We start from the raw sequence: 18,695 nt of genomic DNA, 5'->3' as shown, positions 1-18,695 counted from the left end.
CCTGGACAGAGCAGTTGCCGTACCAAGCCGTTATGGACGGAGATAGAATGCTTTCTATGGTGCACCTGTAAAAGTTGATGAGGATCTTTATGGACACATCAAATTTCCTAAGCCTCCTGAGGAAGAAGAGGCATCATTGTGCCTTCTTGACTGTCGCATTTACATGGGAGATCCAGGGCAGATTGTTAGTTATCATCACTCCTAGGAACTTGACACTGTCGGCCCTCTCCACCTCAGCTCCATTGATTTAGATAGGGGCATGTCCTCGCCTTTTCCTCCTGAAGTCAATGATCAGTTCTTTTGTTTTGCTGACATTGAGAGACAGATTGTTATCATTGTACCACGACACCAAGCCCTCTATCTCCTTCCTGTACTGTGACTCATTGTTGTTTGATGTCCAGCCTACAATGGAGGTGTCATCAGCAAACTTGTCAATGGCATTCATACGAAATTTGGCTACACAGTCGTGAGTGTACAGGGAGTACAATAGGAGGTGAGTATGCATCTTGAGGGGCGCCAGTGTTGAGGATTTTTGTGGAGGAGGTGCAGTTGTCTAACTTCACTGATTGTGGTCCGTGGGTCAGGAAGCTGAGGATTCAGTTGCAGAGCGTGGAGCCGTGACCTGGGTCTCGGAGTTTTGAGATTAGTCTGGAAGGAATAATGGTGTTGAAAGCAGAGCTGTAATTGATTGGGTGAAGACGGCAAGTTTTTCTCCCCGTGAAGGACATTTGTGAACTGGCTAATTTTATGGTAATCCAGCAGTTACATGGTCATCTTTACCACAGGCGCTCTTTACAGAAAATTTATTCATGAATTAGAATTAAATTTCTCTGTCGTTGCAATGAAAGTTAAACATATGCTTCTGGAAAGTTAGCCTAGATCTCCGAAGTACTAGCCTAGTAACATCAGCCTTCTCCTTGGGCAGTCCCTTGAGACCAAGGATGGCTTTGCAATAACAACCATTAAGCCTCAGTCCTCAGTGAAGAGCCTAAGGCAGAGAATTTGAGAGCTAAACGCTTGATTGATGCAGCAAAGAAAATCAGGGATTCTGAACAGACCAGAGTTGGAACAATATAGAGATCTATATAGGTTGTAAGCTGGCAGCCACAGGGCTAGGGAGGGACAAAGCCGTAGGGGGAGTTGAAAAGATGGAGGAGAATTTGTAAATAAATGCACTGCCTGACTGGGTCAGCAAACACAAAGTTAATACCTTAACATTCATCAAATTTCATTTATACACAACAGGCAGAGTTTTACCAGACATACTGAGGGTTCAAAGCGGGAGGCCAGCTAACAAAACATTCAAATAATCAACTCAAAAGATTGCACATACATGGATGAGTATTTTAGCACTAGATGAGCTGAGGCAGAAGTGGAGAAAGGCAATAATGCAAATAAATGGTTTTTCAAATACAGCAAATTCACCCTATTTTTGAGTGCATTGTTGTTCCTTTTAAATTTTGATGGGATACGAAATTTCCAAGAGACTGGCTTCATTGATTCTCTAAGTGATCACTAAACTCTTGGTAATTGAACCAATGCATGTATTTTAAGCAGGTGGAGTAATGGTGAATGTCAAATCGAACAGCTAACTGAGCAATGAAAGAGTTTTTAAAATTAGTTGACTGGATAATCCATTTATCCTCAAATAACACAATGAAACGCATTTTTAGTTTTTCATGTTATAACGCGAACTTTGGTAATGTTCTTAAAAGCAGGCAGTGGTTCTGTGTTCAAGTTATTTATCAAAATGGTAAAATCCCAGTAGCTCTTCATTTAACTCCCCTTGGTATCTTTCTCACAAAGCAACACAGACAACAAAATTTCTGCCACAATAGCAGAGGTGTGATGCCAAGGCTACTCACTCATTTATCGAGCATAGATACCAAAAACCATTTACTAGTCTCTATGAAAAGCACTAAAACTGTAACAGTCAGCAAACTGCTACCTGGTAGCCATGCAACACAAATTCTCCCATTTTAACAGCCTCAGATAAACTTATTCCAACATCATATTGGAAACATGAAATCAAAATATTGTTAAAAATGTCTGTGGGGAAACTGTAAATCAACACAACCGAAATAAAATGAAGATTTCACTTATTTTACTTGAACACTAAGCAGAACCAATGCAATTAAATTTGAAAAATGATACTTGGAGAGAAATTGAACATAAAGGACCCCATACCCACAACCAATGAAACTAACGTAATATACAAAATATCATGCAAGGACTGTGAGAAACATTACATAGGCCAAACTGGAAGAAAACTGACAATAAGGATACACGAATATCAACTAGCCACCAAGAGATACGACCAATTCTCACTGGTCTCAATACACATCGACAAAGAAGGACACGAATTTGACTGAGACAATACATTCCATGATAGAGATAGTAAGAACTGCCGATGCTGGAGTCAGAGATAACACAGCGTAGAGCTGGAGGAGCACGGCAGGCCAGGCAACATCAGAGGAGCAGGAAAGCTGACATTTTGGGTCAGGACACTTCTTCAGAAATGGGTGAAGGGGGAAGCGAGCTCAGAAATAAATAGAGAGGAGGGGTGGGGCTGGGGAACGTAGGTGGGATGGTGATAGGCGAGTGCAGGTAGGGAGTGGTGGGGATTGGTCAGTGGGATGGGAGGAACGGATAGGTGGGAAAGAAGATGGACAGGTTGTGTCAGGTCAAGGAGGTTGGGATGAGAGGGAGGCTTGGTCATGGGATGAGGCCGGGGGTGGGGAGATTTTGTCCGCTGCACCCGATGTGGCCTCTTCTACATTGGGGAGACCAAGCGGAGGCTCGGAGACCGCTTTGTAGAGCACCTGCGCTCTGTTTGCAACAAATGGCAACACCTTCCAGTTGCGAACCACTTCAACTCCCCTTCCCACTCCCTGGGTGACATGTCCATCCTGGGTCTCCTGCAATGTCACAAAGACACCACCTGGAAACTGGAGGAGCAGCACCTCATATTCAGCCTTGGGAACCTACAACCCAATGGTCTCAATGTGGATTTTAACAGTTGCAAAATCTCCCCACCCTCGGCCTCATCCCATGATCAACCCTCCCTCTCATCCCCGCCTCCTTGACCTGACATAACCTGACAAAACCTGTTCACCTTCTCTTTCACCTATCCGTTCCTCTCACCTCACTGACCAAACCCCACCAATGCGTACCTGCACTCACCTATCACCGTCCTACCTACCTTCCCCAGCCCCACCCTTCCTCTCTCTATTTATTTCCGAGCTCCTTTCCCCCTCCCCCATTTCTGAAGAAGGGTCCTGACCCAAAACATCAACATTCCTGTGCCTCTGATGCTGCCTGGCCTGCTGTGTTCCTCCAGCTCCACACTGTGTTATCCCACATTCCATGACAGCTCAAGTCAAACAGAGACATGCCAGGGAATTCCTGGAGGCTTGGCGTTCTAACTGGAAATCCATGAACAAACATATTGAACTGGACCCGATATACAAATCACTGAAAAACAGAACCGGAAGTAATGCCAACCACCCCAGCAAACCGAGGCATATAAATAACAAGCGGGACAGAGCACCAATGTTTCACCGGAGGCGCACTGATGATGTTAGTTAGCAGGGGGACGAAATGTCTGTAATCAAACACACCGGCTTGGCAAGCAAGTTTACTGTACCAACTGTACCAACTTGTTGAACTGATAAATTATTAAATAATGATGGAATGGCTTACAACTTGGGTTTTTAAAGGCAGACAATTGTAGGAAGAATAAGAAATGATGACAACAGCCAATAACGTCAATTTGAAGAAAGATTGATTTAGATTAAGAAATTGTGTGATAAGCCTCCATCACAACACTGAAAATTGTATTGCATGTGGAGAAATTCTCTCTTTTGTGGACTTCATTTTGCATTTAAGGTTCAAATCCTTAAAATAGTCTCTAGATCAACATTAATCTGTTCTCATTATTCATCCTCTGTAAATTATAATTGCTTCCCCCACTAGCAAAACAACAAACATTGTTTCCAGTGTAACACTTGATGAAGTCAGTCAAATCAACATTGTATAAACTCCAATTCTATCAGATATGAAATAGTACTTTTTAAATGTAGAATTTACTTTCTCTCAGAACCCTAAATCAGAGGAAAACCAGATAAGGTTGAAAAGAATGCTGTTCTCCTGCCAATATTAGGAAAATTAATTCAAAGTAATCTGAGTATAAATATTTCAATGACATTTACACTGTAATAGTTGTCTATTTGTTCATTTATTACTGAAAACAAAATTTTGCCCAAACAAGAAAAGCTGCATCAAAAGGGAATGATTCAAAGAATTCAATTGAATTAGCTTTATTGTCATTCCATTAAGTTTAAAGTATTATTTCTTTAAAGTTTTACCTCTAAACAACGATCTTGCCATCGTCGGGCCAACATCTCCAAAAGTGGAGGTCTAAAGTTGTCCTGCCCGAGGTGATCAGGAAGCATTACACAATGCATAGCTGCTAGCTGACTCCAGCCTACAAAAGTATATCAAACACATTATGCATGAAGACACATTGACTAGTAATCCGCAGTTACTAAAACACAAACAATCTTTGCACATTTCATTCAAAGCGGGGTGTCAAAATTAAGTTCAACTGGTGCTACTACAGAAGCCTGCAAAGGGATACTAATACAGCTGGTGACCTTGATGTAATAAAATACTTCTTAACCACTACTTATTTAACAACATATTTAAAAAGTAGCAGAATCTTTTGCATTTGCACATTTCTAAGGCCAAATGCAATATCCTATTTGAAAACTGAATTTCCAGTCTTACACAAAGAACATTTAAAGCATAGAATAATCAAAAAGTGTAAGATTTCGATGATGGCCAACTTGATTCTAAAATTCAAAATTACAATTATGTAATTCATTTATATAATGACTTTGTTCTTCTAAATTGCAATGATTAAATACAATAAAGGCATTTTTGTCCATTCATATTGCAACAACATACAAAATTGCTCAAAATGATAAAGGCAACAATATATTGTGGACTACAAAGACAATAAAACTGATCATTTTGACAAAATATCCAACAAGGATTTTACAACAAACAGTGCGCAGATACAAGGAACAATATTTACACATCAATAGATTTAGTGTTATTCTTAGTTTCGAAATTACTTTCATATTTTATTGTATTAAACAGTGATGCAAACTGTTTTGGCCCATTAACCACAAAAATGGGAATCTGAGGAATTTCTAATACCATAACTAATGTCCTGCATAATCCAAAATATAGCAATCAAATGGGAATTTTATTTAAATCATAACCAAATAATGTTCAAGGGAAATATCCATGCTCTACCTGGTGCAATTTAGATCTTCTTGCAACTATTTTTCATGATTTATGTCACTTATTAGAAGTGACTTAGTACACATTTCATACAAAATTCATTAATTTGGCAACATTAAAGTTCACTTCAGTGAAAGGCTGTGGGAAGGTCTTTCTTGATGATGTAAATGGAATGGATTATTTTGTCACTGCATTGAAAGCTACACAAAACATCCTGCCCTGAGACAAACACTCATCAGCAACTTTCAACAAGAGAAAATTAAACATGTAGATCATCCTGGGTGATCTGAATAGCCAGTAGAGTTATCTCTTCTTGTTGTTTTGGTTAGCTGTTCAGATTGTTTTACATTCTTGGACTATTATTATTCTCAATTGTGTAAGTATATTTCATTTGTTCCAGCAAAAATGTTCCCAATATTTTTCACTCTATGCAAGGCATCAAAATAAACATAGTTCAAACTGTTTTCAAAGCACAATTTTCATGAGTTAGAATAAAATTTCAGCCATTTACAATTTCTATGCATCCAGATATTTTATTCATAAAAATATGATATTCTTCATCCCAAGATGAAAATAGACGTATGGAAGCAAAACAAAAGTGCATTCTAACAGGTTTCTTATTTCAAAGCTTGAGGAACTTTTCTTCCCCTGTACAATGCACTTACTTCAATATACGTAAGACTGGTTAATGCTGCACATATACTACTAAAATTAACAAGATGAAAGTGATATGATGTATTAGAGAGGGAGCAGAATACCTTCATTGACTGAGGGGCAGTTATGTAAAACATTGCCAGAGCAGTCAGCCTCATGGGCAGCAACAGCAGCTTGGAGAGGAAATGGAAGACAGAAAAGAGAAGAGAAGCAGAGTAATTTTTAGAGGACAAAATAAAAATAATAGTATTAGTAAGAATGGAAAAATGTGTCTGTAAAGATAGTAATGGATATTGAACCACAATTTAGTAAACCTTACATTTATTAGAATCCACAGTTATTATAACTATAATACCTTTGCATTAAAAGAAATTAAAAGAAAAAAAATTTCATTAAAATTCAATTAATGTATCCTTCTCTCTAAAGTTATAATGAGCATTACATTAGCTAATAATAATCCCAAGTTATGTGAAACCATGCATATATAGAAAATGCCTGAACACTTCAGCAAAATATTTTTTTCCAAAAGCAATCTAACAAGTAGTACTATTTGTAACAATGTATGAACAATAAATGACACGTTTGACATAAGCTGGTTCAAATTAATGGGAGATATTATTTCAATAAAAATTAATTCCTCTAGCCTACTATACCAGTTACCGATAACAAAACGAAACTACTGAGCATCCGCTATAATCCACTGAGCACAAAAATTGACCGCAAAATAAAATCATTTGAATTTTATTCAGGGATAGCTATTACTTATTATTTGCGGACTCTAGCCTACAATCAGTGGGAATTTAAGATAAAGCATACTCAACTCCATCTCGGAGCATTTTTAGAAAGTTTCTCCCATTGATCATTTCTAGATACATAAAAGAGTCTAAATTCTGTCATAAAATTATTTCTCTATGGAATATTCTGTAAGCATCTCATTTCTTGCTGGCTCTCTAAAAATATTATTTCTCTCTTTAAAATGGTTCTGCAAATATAGAGGCAATTTTTATCCTGTTCAATGCATATGCACTTACATTTCAATGATATCAGTTTATATTTAGGATAAACGTTTAATTATTATAGAGAGCATGCTCATAACATGACCAAAGAGTTTCTCCAACCATGAAGTATTTATCCTAAAAATAAACTGACATTATTGACATGCAAGTGCATATGCATTAAGGCAACAGTAACACTATGGTCATGTTACAAGACTAGTAACATTTCAATCTGAATTACTACCGAACTAGAAACTCAAATCTCACCACTGCAGCAGGGGGACTTGAAAGTTAGAAAATCCAAACAAAAAGCCAGAATCAGGGATGACCTTCAGTGAAACGATCAGTGAAGGAAATCGGCCACTGTTACCTAATCCGGCCTTCATGTGATTCCATACCATAATCAAGTGGTAAACTCTTAACCACTCTTTGAAATAGCCTTGCAAGCCACACAATTTTGTCAAATCATTGCTGAAAGATCATACAACAGTAAAACTGGAAGGACTATCTAACATCAACAATGGCACCAGAAATGACAAAGGCATAATGTGACCAGACAAAACTGCAACATCCTCCTTCCTATCCCACGGGAAATTTTGCTAAAAAAAAGACACAGTTAACTTACAAAATCATAATAATAATGTCATAGCTTACACTGACATCACAGAGACATAAGAACTTCAGTATGTTTGGGGGATTTTTATTTTCCTAATATAAACCCATGTAGTAATGGTGTAAAGACCACAAGATCATAAGATTCAGGAGCAAAAATAGGACATTCAGCGCATCAAATCTGCTTACGTATCAATCATGGTTGATCTGTTGATCCACTTTTCTGCCTTTTCCTCATGATCTTTGATTCCCTTACTGATTAAAAATCTATCCCAGCCTCGAGTATTCTTAATGACCCAGTCTACAGCCCTCTGTGGTAAATAATTCCATAGATTCACGACACTGAGAAGAAAAAATTGAAGGGAAGAGAACACAGAACTTCTGAAGTGTGCTCAGGATAATTTATTTGATCATTGTGATTCAGGTCACGTGAAGTAAGTATTGTCAAATCTGGAATTACTGCAAAATCTCAGTCGGTCTAGCAGCATCTGACGACGAAAACAGATAATGTTTCGAGTCCACTGACTTGATGTTCTGATGAAGAGTCACTGGACATGAAATGTTAACTCTGTTTTCTCCCCACAGATGTTGCCAGACCTGCTGAGTTTCTCCAGCAATATTTATTTTTGTTTCAGATCTCTAGCACCTGCAGTTTTTTGTTTTGTCGTCACATCTGGTTGTGCAAACTGACTTGCGTCAAATTGATTTAGTGTCAGTTGGGAAATATGAAGGAAACCGTGATTTTAATATCATAAAATTTTGGTTAGCTGTGAAAAATGTCAATAAGCAATTCACAGTAAAAACATTTATTTGCACAAGATCTAATTTCAGTGGTTTAAGAACTGATCCATCCTAAGTAAACTGGAATCAAAGATTGCAACGAGTATATCTAGAAACCGTCAACATAAAATTATCACCAACAAATCCAATCAGGTATTCAGAAAAAAATTCTTTACCCAATGTATGATAAGCATGTCAAACTCACTACCGCTGGAGTGACTGAAGTAATTAAAAACTGATGCATTTATGAGGAAACTCCACAAGCATAAGGGAAGGAAAGGATGGTTAGGTTGATTCAAATGGCTTGTTCCTTTGTTATATATCCTATGTAATCACATAGAATTGTCAGGCAAATGCTAATAAAATTATGGGTTTTTTTTTAAAGAAGTGACAGTTTGAATAAGTTCAAGGACATTCCTATAATGTTGAAAGACAAGTTTAACAAAGCGAGAATTCTCTGGATAATGACAGAGATCAGAAAGCTTTGAACATGGCCAGCTGGGAGACAGCACATCCTGATTGAAACACTGCTAAACTTAGGGCTTGTATCTGGGAATTTGAGCATAGTTGGAATTCGGTGTAGAGGGGAAAAGGTGCTTTATGCATTTATTTTGATTTATAGCTTGCAAGGACTATATTCTGTAGTAACAAGGACCAGGGAATAATGGCCCTAAAATAATTGATATTATTTAATACTAAGCATCTACTGAAAATGTTTAATTTTATGGGCAAAGTCATGGCAGCTGATCTCAAAGTCATGATGTGCTCTTCCTGCTCAATGTAGAAAGCACGTGCACTGGAAGTTTCTCAAGTTGCAGCTCCTACAGGTCTGGGCTTTGGATCTTGCACTGTAGCTGGAGATACAGTGGAGCATCTGCAAGGTGGAGAGTGCCATGGATAGCAGGTACAGAAAAGTGGTCACACTGCAGGTTAAGACTGAACAGGCAGGAAGGGAGTGGGTGACCACCAGGCAGAGCAACAGCAATGCTGAAGTCTTTTATGGCTATTCCCCTGCAAAATAGATATACCTCTTTGGAAACTTTCAAGGGAAATGGCCATTCAGGGGAAAGCGGCAACAGCCAAATTACGGTTGGCTCTGCTGGAGGAGTGAAAACAGGAACAAAAACAAAGTTGCTGGAAAAGCTCAGCAGGTCTGGCAGCATCTGTGAAGAAAAAATCAAAGTTATCGTTTCAGGTCCCATGACCCTTCCTCAGAATAGTTGAGGAAGAGTCATCAGACCCGAAATGTTAACTCTGATTTTTTTCGTCACAGATGCTGCTAGACCTGTTGAGCTTTTCCAGCAACTTCTGTTTTTGCTCCTGATTCACAGCATCCGCAGTTCTTTCAGTTTTTATGGAGGAGTGAAAACTGTGGGAATGTAATAGTTGTAAGGGATTCTATTATAAGGAGAATAGACAGGTGCAATTCAGACTCCATGGCGGTATGTTGCCTCTCTGGTGTAAGGGTCAAGGATGTCTCAGTCACTGATGGTAAAAGCATGTAGGCGCAGAAGGTGGTAGGCAAATGTATATTGGCTTTCAAGTGAGAGAATTTGAATAAAGAGCAGGAAGTCTTGCTGCAATTATACAAGGTCTTGGTGAGACCACACCTGGAATATTGTGCACAGTTGGGGTCTCTTATCTGAGGAAGTATGTTCTTGCTATGGAGAGAGTGCAGCGAAGGTTTACCAGTCTCATTTCTGGGATGGCCAGACTAATGTAGGAGAGGTTGGGTCAATTAGGATTATATTATCTGGACTTTAGAAGAATGAGACGGTGGAGTCTCACAGAAACCTTTAAAATTTTAACAGGTTAAATATTGGAAGGATGTTCTGATAACGGGACAGTCCAGAACCAGGGAGCACAGTCTAAGGTTATGGGGTAAACTGGTTAGGACTGAGATGAGGAGAAATTTCTTCACTCAGAGAGGGGTCAGCCTGTAGAATTTGCTACCATAAAAGATAGTTGAGGCCAAAACATTGCATGATTTCTAGAAGGAGTTAGATATAGTACTTGGACCTAAAGGGATCATGGTATATAGGAGAAAAGCAGTAACAAACTATTGAGGTGTAAAACGAATGGCGGTGCAGGCTCGAAGGGCCAAATCGCCGATTGCTGCTCCCATTTCCTTTATTTCCACATTTTCCATTCCTGAACAATGTTATTTTCATATCTTCTGATCAACAGGGGCTTTGGCCTTGTACAAGGCCTTACTTCCCATCTTTTTTTTTCAGTCCTGGAACCCAGTTTCGTGTTTTGGAACTGTCTTTCAGTCATTTGACTCCTGAACCCAAATACTCTGACTTTAGTTATGTGAGTCCCAAGCGGGATTTTAGCAAACGCCTTGTGAAAGTCCACTACATTTCCCTTGTCTACTATAAAGCTACAAAGAATTCATGAATGCAGGTTAAACATAATCTTGTAAAACTTTGGTACAGTTTATCAAAGTACTTTGGCATGTTGGGAGACAAGTTTGATTGCTTTCTTAACTTCCTTTCCATATGGAGGCTGCAAAGTTTAGACAAAACTACCCTGGACAGGCCAGTCAATCTGCCATCCAATCAGTCCCAAATTCTGGATTTGGGTAGACAGTTCAGAGTAGTATGCAGCTCCGATACTTCTGAAAAGAGCTCTGCTTTCATGTTACCTTTGTTAAAAACATAAAATCTTAGGAGCATCAACATCCTGGGGACTACCACTGACTAGAAGCTGAATGGGACTAGCCACATAAATGCTGCTGCTAGAAGAATAGGTCAGTGGCTCAGAATTCTACAGAGAGTCACTCAGCTTCCATTCCAGATCCTGTCCACTACCTACAAGGCACAAGATGGGAGTGTGATGAAATACACACCATTTGTCTGAATGAATGCAGCTCTAAAATCATTCAAGAAGCTTGGTACCATCCAGGTCAAAACACCATATCCATAAAAGAAACTCCCTCCACCACTGACGCTCAGTAGCACCAGAATGTGTTATCAACAAGATGCACTGTAGAAATTCACCAAGGATCCTGAGACATCACCTTCCAAACCTACAACCACTTCTCGTTAGAAGTACAAAGGCAGCAGATATGTGGGAACACCACCATCGTCAAGTCCCCCTCCAAATCACTCACCATCCAGACTTGGAGATATATCACCATTCCTCTACTGTCGTTGAGTCAAAATCCTGGAACTTCCTCCCTAACAGCATTGTGCATCTACCTACAGCATATGGGCTGCAGCAGATCAGGAAAACAGCTCACCACTACTTTCTCAAGGGTAACTAGGAATATTTGGACAATAGGCTTTGGCAAAGAGGATTAAGGAAAATCCAAAGGGATTCTACAAATACATTAAAGACAAAAGAGTAACTAGGGAGAGAATAGGGCCTCTTTTAAAAATCAGCAAGGCCAACTATATGTGAAACCGGAGGAGATGGGGGAGATACTAAATGAGCATTTTGCATTGGTGTTTACTGTGCAGAATGATATGGAAGATAGACAAGTTGCGAAAATAAATAGTGGCCTCTTGAAAAATGTCCATATTACAGAAGTGGTGGTGCTGGACATCCTAAAAAATATAAAGGTGGCTAAACTGCTGGAACCTGATCAGGTGTACCCTAGAATTCTGTGGGAAACTAGGAGAGTGATTGTTGAGCCTCTTACTGAGATATCTCTATCATCAATAGCCACAGGCAAGGTGCCGGAAGACTGGAGGATGGCTAACGTTGTGCCACTATTGAAGAAAGGTGGTAAGGAAAAGCCAGAGAATTATAGACCAGTGAGCCTGACATTGGTGGTAGGTAAGTTGTCTGAGGGAATCTTTAGGGACAGGATTTACGCATATTTGGAAAGGCAAGCACTGATTAGGGATAGTCAACATGGCTTTGTGCACGGGAAATCGTGTCTCACTAATTTGATTGAGTTTTTTGAAGAAGTAACGAAGAGGATTGATGAAGGCAAAGTAGTGGATGTGATCTATATGGACTGCAGTAAGGCATTCGACAAGCTTTCTCATGGTAGATTGGTTAGCAAGCTTAGATCACAGGGAGGAGAGGCAGAATTTGGATACAGAACTGGCTCGAAGGTAGAAGATTGAGGGTGGTGGTGAAGGGTTGCTGTTCGGACAGGAGGCCTATGACCAGCAGTGTGCCGCAAGGATCGGTGCTGGGTCCGCTGCATTTAGTCATTTATATAAATGATTTTGATGTAAATATAGGTGGTATGGTTAGTAAGTTTGCAGAGGAGACCAAAATTGGAGGTGTGGTGGACGGGGAAAAAGGCTACCTCAGAGCACAAGGGGATCTTGATCAGATGGGTCAACGAGCAGCAGATGGAGTTTAATTTAGATAAACATGTGGTACTGCATTTTGGAAAGGCAAATCGGGGCAGGACTTATACACTTAATGGTAAGACCTCGGGAGCGTTGCTGAACAAAGAGACCTTGGAGTGCAGGTTCATAGTTCCTTGAATGTGGAGTGACAGATAGATAGGATAGCGAAGGTGGCGTTTGGTATACTTGCCTTTATTAGTCAGTGCATTGTGTACAGGAGTTGGGAGGTCACGTTGAAGCTGTACAGGACATTGGTGCGGCCACTTTTGGAATACTGCGTGCAATTCTGGTCTCCCTGTTATAGGTAGGATGTTGTGAAACTTGAAAGGGTTCAGAAAAGATTTATAAAGATGTTGCCAGTGTTGGAGGATTTGAGCTATAGGGAGAGGCTGAATAGGCTTCGGAGGCCGAGAGGTGACATTTAGAGGTTTATAAAATCATGAGGGGCATGGATAGGGTAAATAGACAAGGTCTATTGGACCCCATATACAAACCCATACAGAACAGAACTAGAAATGACATTACTCACCATAACAGACTGGACAAGCGGAGTAGAACAACATTACTTCATCGGAGGCCTTTGGTGATGTTACCAACTATGGTGACGAAACATCTGAACGAAAACAAGCCAGCTCGGCAAGCAAGTCAACAACCGCAAGGTCTTTTCCTCGGGGTGGCGGGAATCCAAAACTAGACAGCATAGGTTTAAGGTGAGAGGGGAACAATTTAAAAGGGACCTAAGGGGCAACTTTTTCACCTAGAGGGTGGTGTGTGTGTGTGGAACAAGCTGCCACAAGAAGTGGTGGAGGCTGGTGCAATTACTACATTTAAAAGGCATCTGGATGGGTTTATGAATAGAAAGGGTTTAGAGGGATATGAGCCAAATGGGATTAGATCAATTTTGGATATCTGGTCGGCATGGACGAGTTGAACAGAAGGGTCTATTTCTGTGCTGTACATCTCTAGGACTCTAAATGCTGACGCAGCCTGTGATGCCCCCATCCTCTGGATGAATAAAGAAAAAACAACTGATATTTTTGAAGTATAACAAATAGTGTAGTATAATTTAGTTTGATAAATCATCTTTAAATTAATTACTTTGGTTGTTGAACAAAAACACAAAATAAGCTTTCAAAGATGAGTCACAAGGAAAAAAATAAATACTTGCACAACACTGCTGAATCCGTACAGGAGTTTACATCCCATGAAACTCCATAATTAGATAAGTTACAGTTTTAATTTTAAGCATTGTGACAGAGAGGTGGAAGAAGCAAGTGGAACAGATGGCAAGGATGCCCAGAACAAAAGACAAAGAGCATGTTGATGGTGGTAAAGGGGTTATAGATATTTAAAACTGATGGAAATGTAAGCTGTGGAAAGAGGAAAATGGGTCTACTCCGAAAGAAAAGCCAACAAGTCAGAAACAAGACACCATGGTAGGTGCAATCAAATTGGACGACAGAGGTCATTATCTGAATTTGGGAACTCAATAAATTCTTGAAAGTTGGAACGGGTCCAATTGGAAAATGAGGTGTAATTCCTCTCGCTGGCATTGTTCTCTGCTGGAATGCTGCAGAAGGCCCAGGACAGAACTGGTAGCATGAGAGCAAGATGTTTTATTGAAATGGCAAGCAACTGGAAAGTCAGTGTTTTTCTTAGAGAGCAGAGCTGTTTGGTAAAGCAAGCACCCAGTCTGCACATGATATTGGCAGTTCAAAGCAGACTGAATTGTGGACAGCAAATGTAGTAGAATAGATGGGAAGAAATACTAGTGAACTGCAATTTCAACTGCAAGCTATACTTGGAACCATGGACAGTGAAGAGGGAGGAGATCAATGTATTATACCTTCAGTAATTACATGGAAAGCTGCCCTGAGAGAGTAAGGAAGTGTTTGGTGAGATGAAGGAGTGAACCAGAGTGTCACAGAAGCAATGGCGTCTGCACAAATGTTGCTGGTGAAGGGATAGATGTATTTGGTGGTGCTAACTTGCTGGATGTGGTGGAAATGGCAGAGGATGATTGAATACACAGGGTGGTGGGGTGAAAAGTGAGGACACGGGGAACACTACAGATTTTCTGGGAGAAAGGGTAAGGGCTCAGCAGAAATGCAGGAAATAGGTCAGATATGGTGACAGGGAATTGACATATCTGAGGCACCCTAGCAGGAGTGGCATCATTGGAACAGATGCAGAGATGAAGAAATTGAATGGAGTCCCTGCAGTAAACGGAAGTGTAGTCCAGGTAACTGTGGGAGCTGGTAGGTTCGTCCCAGATTCTGGCAGATGGCCTATCCCCAGAAATGGAAACAGTGAAGTAAGGGAAGAGTCCGAGATGATCCAGTATTTTGATCCTGTAGTATTCTAGATTAGCTGTGACTATTCTTGAAAGTTTATTTGATATTGTCCATTCTCAACTCCTCTACTATGCATCTTTTCTCTATTTAACTATGAAGTATGATTTCCAGTGACATTGTTATATATTCCCCATTGCTCCCCAGTATCGTGGAAATATCTAAACCCTAGCTTAACTTAACTCCTCTCCGTGGAAGATAGTATAACTGGTGATTTTTGAAAAAAAGAGCTAGATTTTCTTTCAAACTCTTTCCTACCTATCATGTAGATCACAAATATCTGTCATTTGTACTTTTCCAAAATTATAACTCTGGCTGCATACATATCACAATTTTTACAAACTGACAACTCATTCTTACACATAACACTGTAAGACCACCCAGGTACAATACAGTTGCGCATCCTGACAAACATCTCCTGCTGTGACTGGCAATTCATCTGCATGTGAAACGAATAATGCATCTGCCCTGTTGAGTTCTATTTTGGATGGAAATTCTAATCTAGACATTGCAATGGCACTTCAGTGACCCTCTGATCATCTTCCAAGATCACACTAAAAGTGACAAAATCAAAGCCTACCTCTGCATTCAGGCTTCAGCCAAAGTAAATACTGGAGTCCCTGCATTCAAAATAGCCATTAGTGTTTTTTTTATTATATTCATTCATGGGATGGGGGCATCGCTGGCTCTACCAGCATTTATGGCCTATCCCTAATCGCCCAGAGGGCAGTTAAGAATCAACCACATTGCTGTGGGTCTGGAGTCACGTGTAGGCCAGACCAGGTAAGCATGGCAGTTTCCTTCCCTAAAAGGACATTAGTGAACCAGATGGGTTTTTCCTGACAATCGGCAATAGTTTCATGGTCATCATTAGAGTGTTAATTCCAGATTATTATTAAATTCAAATTCCACAATCTGCCATGGCGGAATTCAAACCCAGGTCCCCTGAACACTATCCAGATCTCTGGATTAATTGTTTAGTGATAACACCACTAGGCCATTGTCTACCCTGTGTGTTTAAATCAGTTTGAAATGTGAAACTACAACCATAAGTATCTACAAGAATCAAAGATAAAGTTACATGCTTCAAGCATGATTTTGCTCACTGGCACTGATGGAGCGTAAAGGAAATGCACTCAGTCTCTCCTCACCATTGTCCTAACACCACTTCATACGAACAGGCATCACACAATAACTTAATATTTTTTGGACACATCATAATGTACAACACTATCATTTTCTAATTAGTCTGTTCAATGGATGCAATAAAGTTATCAAATTTGGTTTGAATTCACTGTAATGGTTCACTAGACCAAAAAAGATCTGAGCTCATTTTGGAAATTTCTCATTGCTTGAACCCTACCTGTGGGTAGGATGTATACCCATCTGTGTTAACCCTGTAACTCAAATACACAGGTTACACGTTTGTGATGATTACTTGTTTACTGAAGGCCCCTGCATGGTATGTGACTGTTAAGTTGCTCTGTCTGATTTCAATACAGTTCAGAGTAATCTAGTTGAACAAAAGGAGCTTCCCAATTTGGCTCTCCTATTTAGAGGCATAGAGTTATACAGCTCGGAAACAGACTCTTCGGTCCAACTTGCCCACACCATCCACATATCCTAATCCGATCTAGTCCCATCTGCCAGCATTTGGCCCATACCCCTCTAAAGCCTTGCTATTCATATACCCAGCCAGTTGCTTTTTATGTGGAAAAATAGCCGTATTGTAGGTTCAGTGTGGTACGAGTGGTCCAATTCCTTTCACATAAAAAGCCTCTGGAAGAGTTATTGCTAGTTCCTGAATGAGTGTCTGCTAAGGTCCTGAGTGAAAGCTGTATGTGTTAAGCAACACCCATCTTCGTGCACCAACATGTCAGACCTACATCTCAAACCTTATTATTTTTGCCTCCAAGAACAAACATGGCAGGCTAGTCATGAAGGTTAGGTTGCATGGGATTCAGGGAGAGCTAACTAATTGCATTCAAAACTGGTAGGAAGCAGAGGGTGATGGCTGAAGGTTGTTTCTTGGACCGGAGGCCTGTGACTCGTGGTGTGCCGCAGGGATCAGTACAGGGACGTTTGTTATCTGTTAGTTACATAAATGATCTGGATGTGAATGTACAAGGCATGATTAGTAAGTTTGCAGATGATACAAAATTAGGAGGTATTGTTGATAGCGAAGAAGGTTGTCCAATATTAGAGTGATCTTGATCAGATGGAGAAATGGGCTGAGGTTTGGCAAATGCAATTCAATACTGATAAGTGTGAGGTGTTGCAGTTTGGAAAGTCAAACTAAGGTAGGACTTATAGGTAAATGGTAAGGTCCTGAGGAGTGTTGTGGCACAGAGGGACCGAGGAGCACAATTAAATAGTTCATTGAAAGCAGCGTCACAGGTAGACAGGGTGCTGAAGAAAGCTTTTAGCATGTTGGCCTTCATCGGACGAGGCACTGAGTACAGGAGTTGGGACTTTATGTTACAGTTGTACAAGTCGATGGTGAGGCCAACTTGGTGTACAGTTTTGGTCACTCTGTTATAGGAAACGCGTAGTTAAACTAGAAAGTGTGTAAAGAAGATTTACGAGGATGTTGCCAGGACTAGTAGGCCTGAGTTATAAAGACAGGTTGGCTAAATTAGGATTTTATTCCTTGGAATGGAGGAGAATGAGGGGTGACCTTATTGAGGTGTAGAAAATCACGAGGGGCATAGAAAGGATGAATGCATATCGTCTCTTTCCCAAGGATGAAAACTAGTGGGCAAAGGTTTAAAGTGAGAGGGGAATGATTTAAGAAGGACCTGAGGGCCAACTTCTTCATGCAGACAGTGGTACATATACGAAATGGGCTGCCAGCAGAAAGTGGTTGAGGCAGGTACAATAGCAACATTTAAAGAAAACATTTGGATCGATACATGGATGGAAAGGGTTTAGGGGATTTTGGACCAAATGCAGGCAATTAGTTGAGTGAGCACCATGGTCAGCATAGACCAGTTTGGACTGAAGGGCATATTTTCATGCTGTATTCCTTTATGACTCTATGACTAACTAACCATCATTGCTTTCTTTTCCCCAACTAAATCTCTGCAGAGACAGAAATTCATCTTTGTTTTCCTTTACCTTGTGCATGCGTGTTATTTAGAGGGGTAAACTGATATAGCTATAAATCAATAATTTTGTGCAATTCAGGAAACCTGGTCGATGAATATTTTGTTTACAAGTCTAACATAAAGAAAGCACACAATTGTCCATAAGAAAATCTGGACCCCTCCAATACTAGAACTAGAGAAAGATGGTGCATTCCTCCCATCTCAGTCATCAATAGGATGTGGGCATTGCTGAATAGACCAGCAATTAATGTCCAACCTTAATTAGCCTCAAGAATGTGATAATGAGCTGCCTTTTTGCACTGCCCCAGTCCATGTGTTGTAGGTAGGCCACAGTACTGTCAGAAAGGGAGTCTCAGGATTCCTAACCCAATGAACAGTGGATTTTTGGTGGTACAGTTCCAAGTCCAGAAGGTTATTGTCTTGGGAGAGGAACTTGCAGGTGGTGGTGGTGCTCCCATAGAACATAGAACATAGAACATAGAACATTACAGCGCAGTACAGGCCCTTCGGCCCTCGATGTTGCACTGACCTGTGAAACCAATCTGAAGCCCATCTAACCTAAACTATTCCATT

General features: G+C 40.2%; 1 protein-coding gene across 1 annotated transcript in view; it reads right to left on the bottom strand.

Moving 5' to 3' along the window:
* The window catches only part of LOC109928323 (WD repeat-containing protein 7), a 375,400-nt gene that overhangs the window by 195,807 nt on the left and 160,898 nt on the right, over positions 1–18,695 (bottom strand). Inside the window, exon 18 of the mRNA XM_048604178.1 lies at positions 4,368–4,486. Within this exon, the coding sequence (XP_048460135.1) occupies positions 4,368–4,486 (119 nt within the window). The remainder of the gene's footprint in view (positions 1–4,367; positions 4,487–18,695) is intronic.

The sequence above is a fragment of the Rhincodon typus genome, chromosome 1, assembly GCF_021869965.1.
Source record: "Rhincodon typus isolate 14 chromosome 1, sRhiTyp1.1, whole genome shotgun sequence".
NCBI classification, from domain to species: domain Eukaryota; kingdom Metazoa; phylum Chordata; class Chondrichthyes; order Orectolobiformes; family Rhincodontidae; genus Rhincodon; species Rhincodon typus.
The sequence above is the reverse complement of the archived record's forward strand: the minus strand, read 5'-3'. Positions and strand labels throughout refer to the sequence as shown.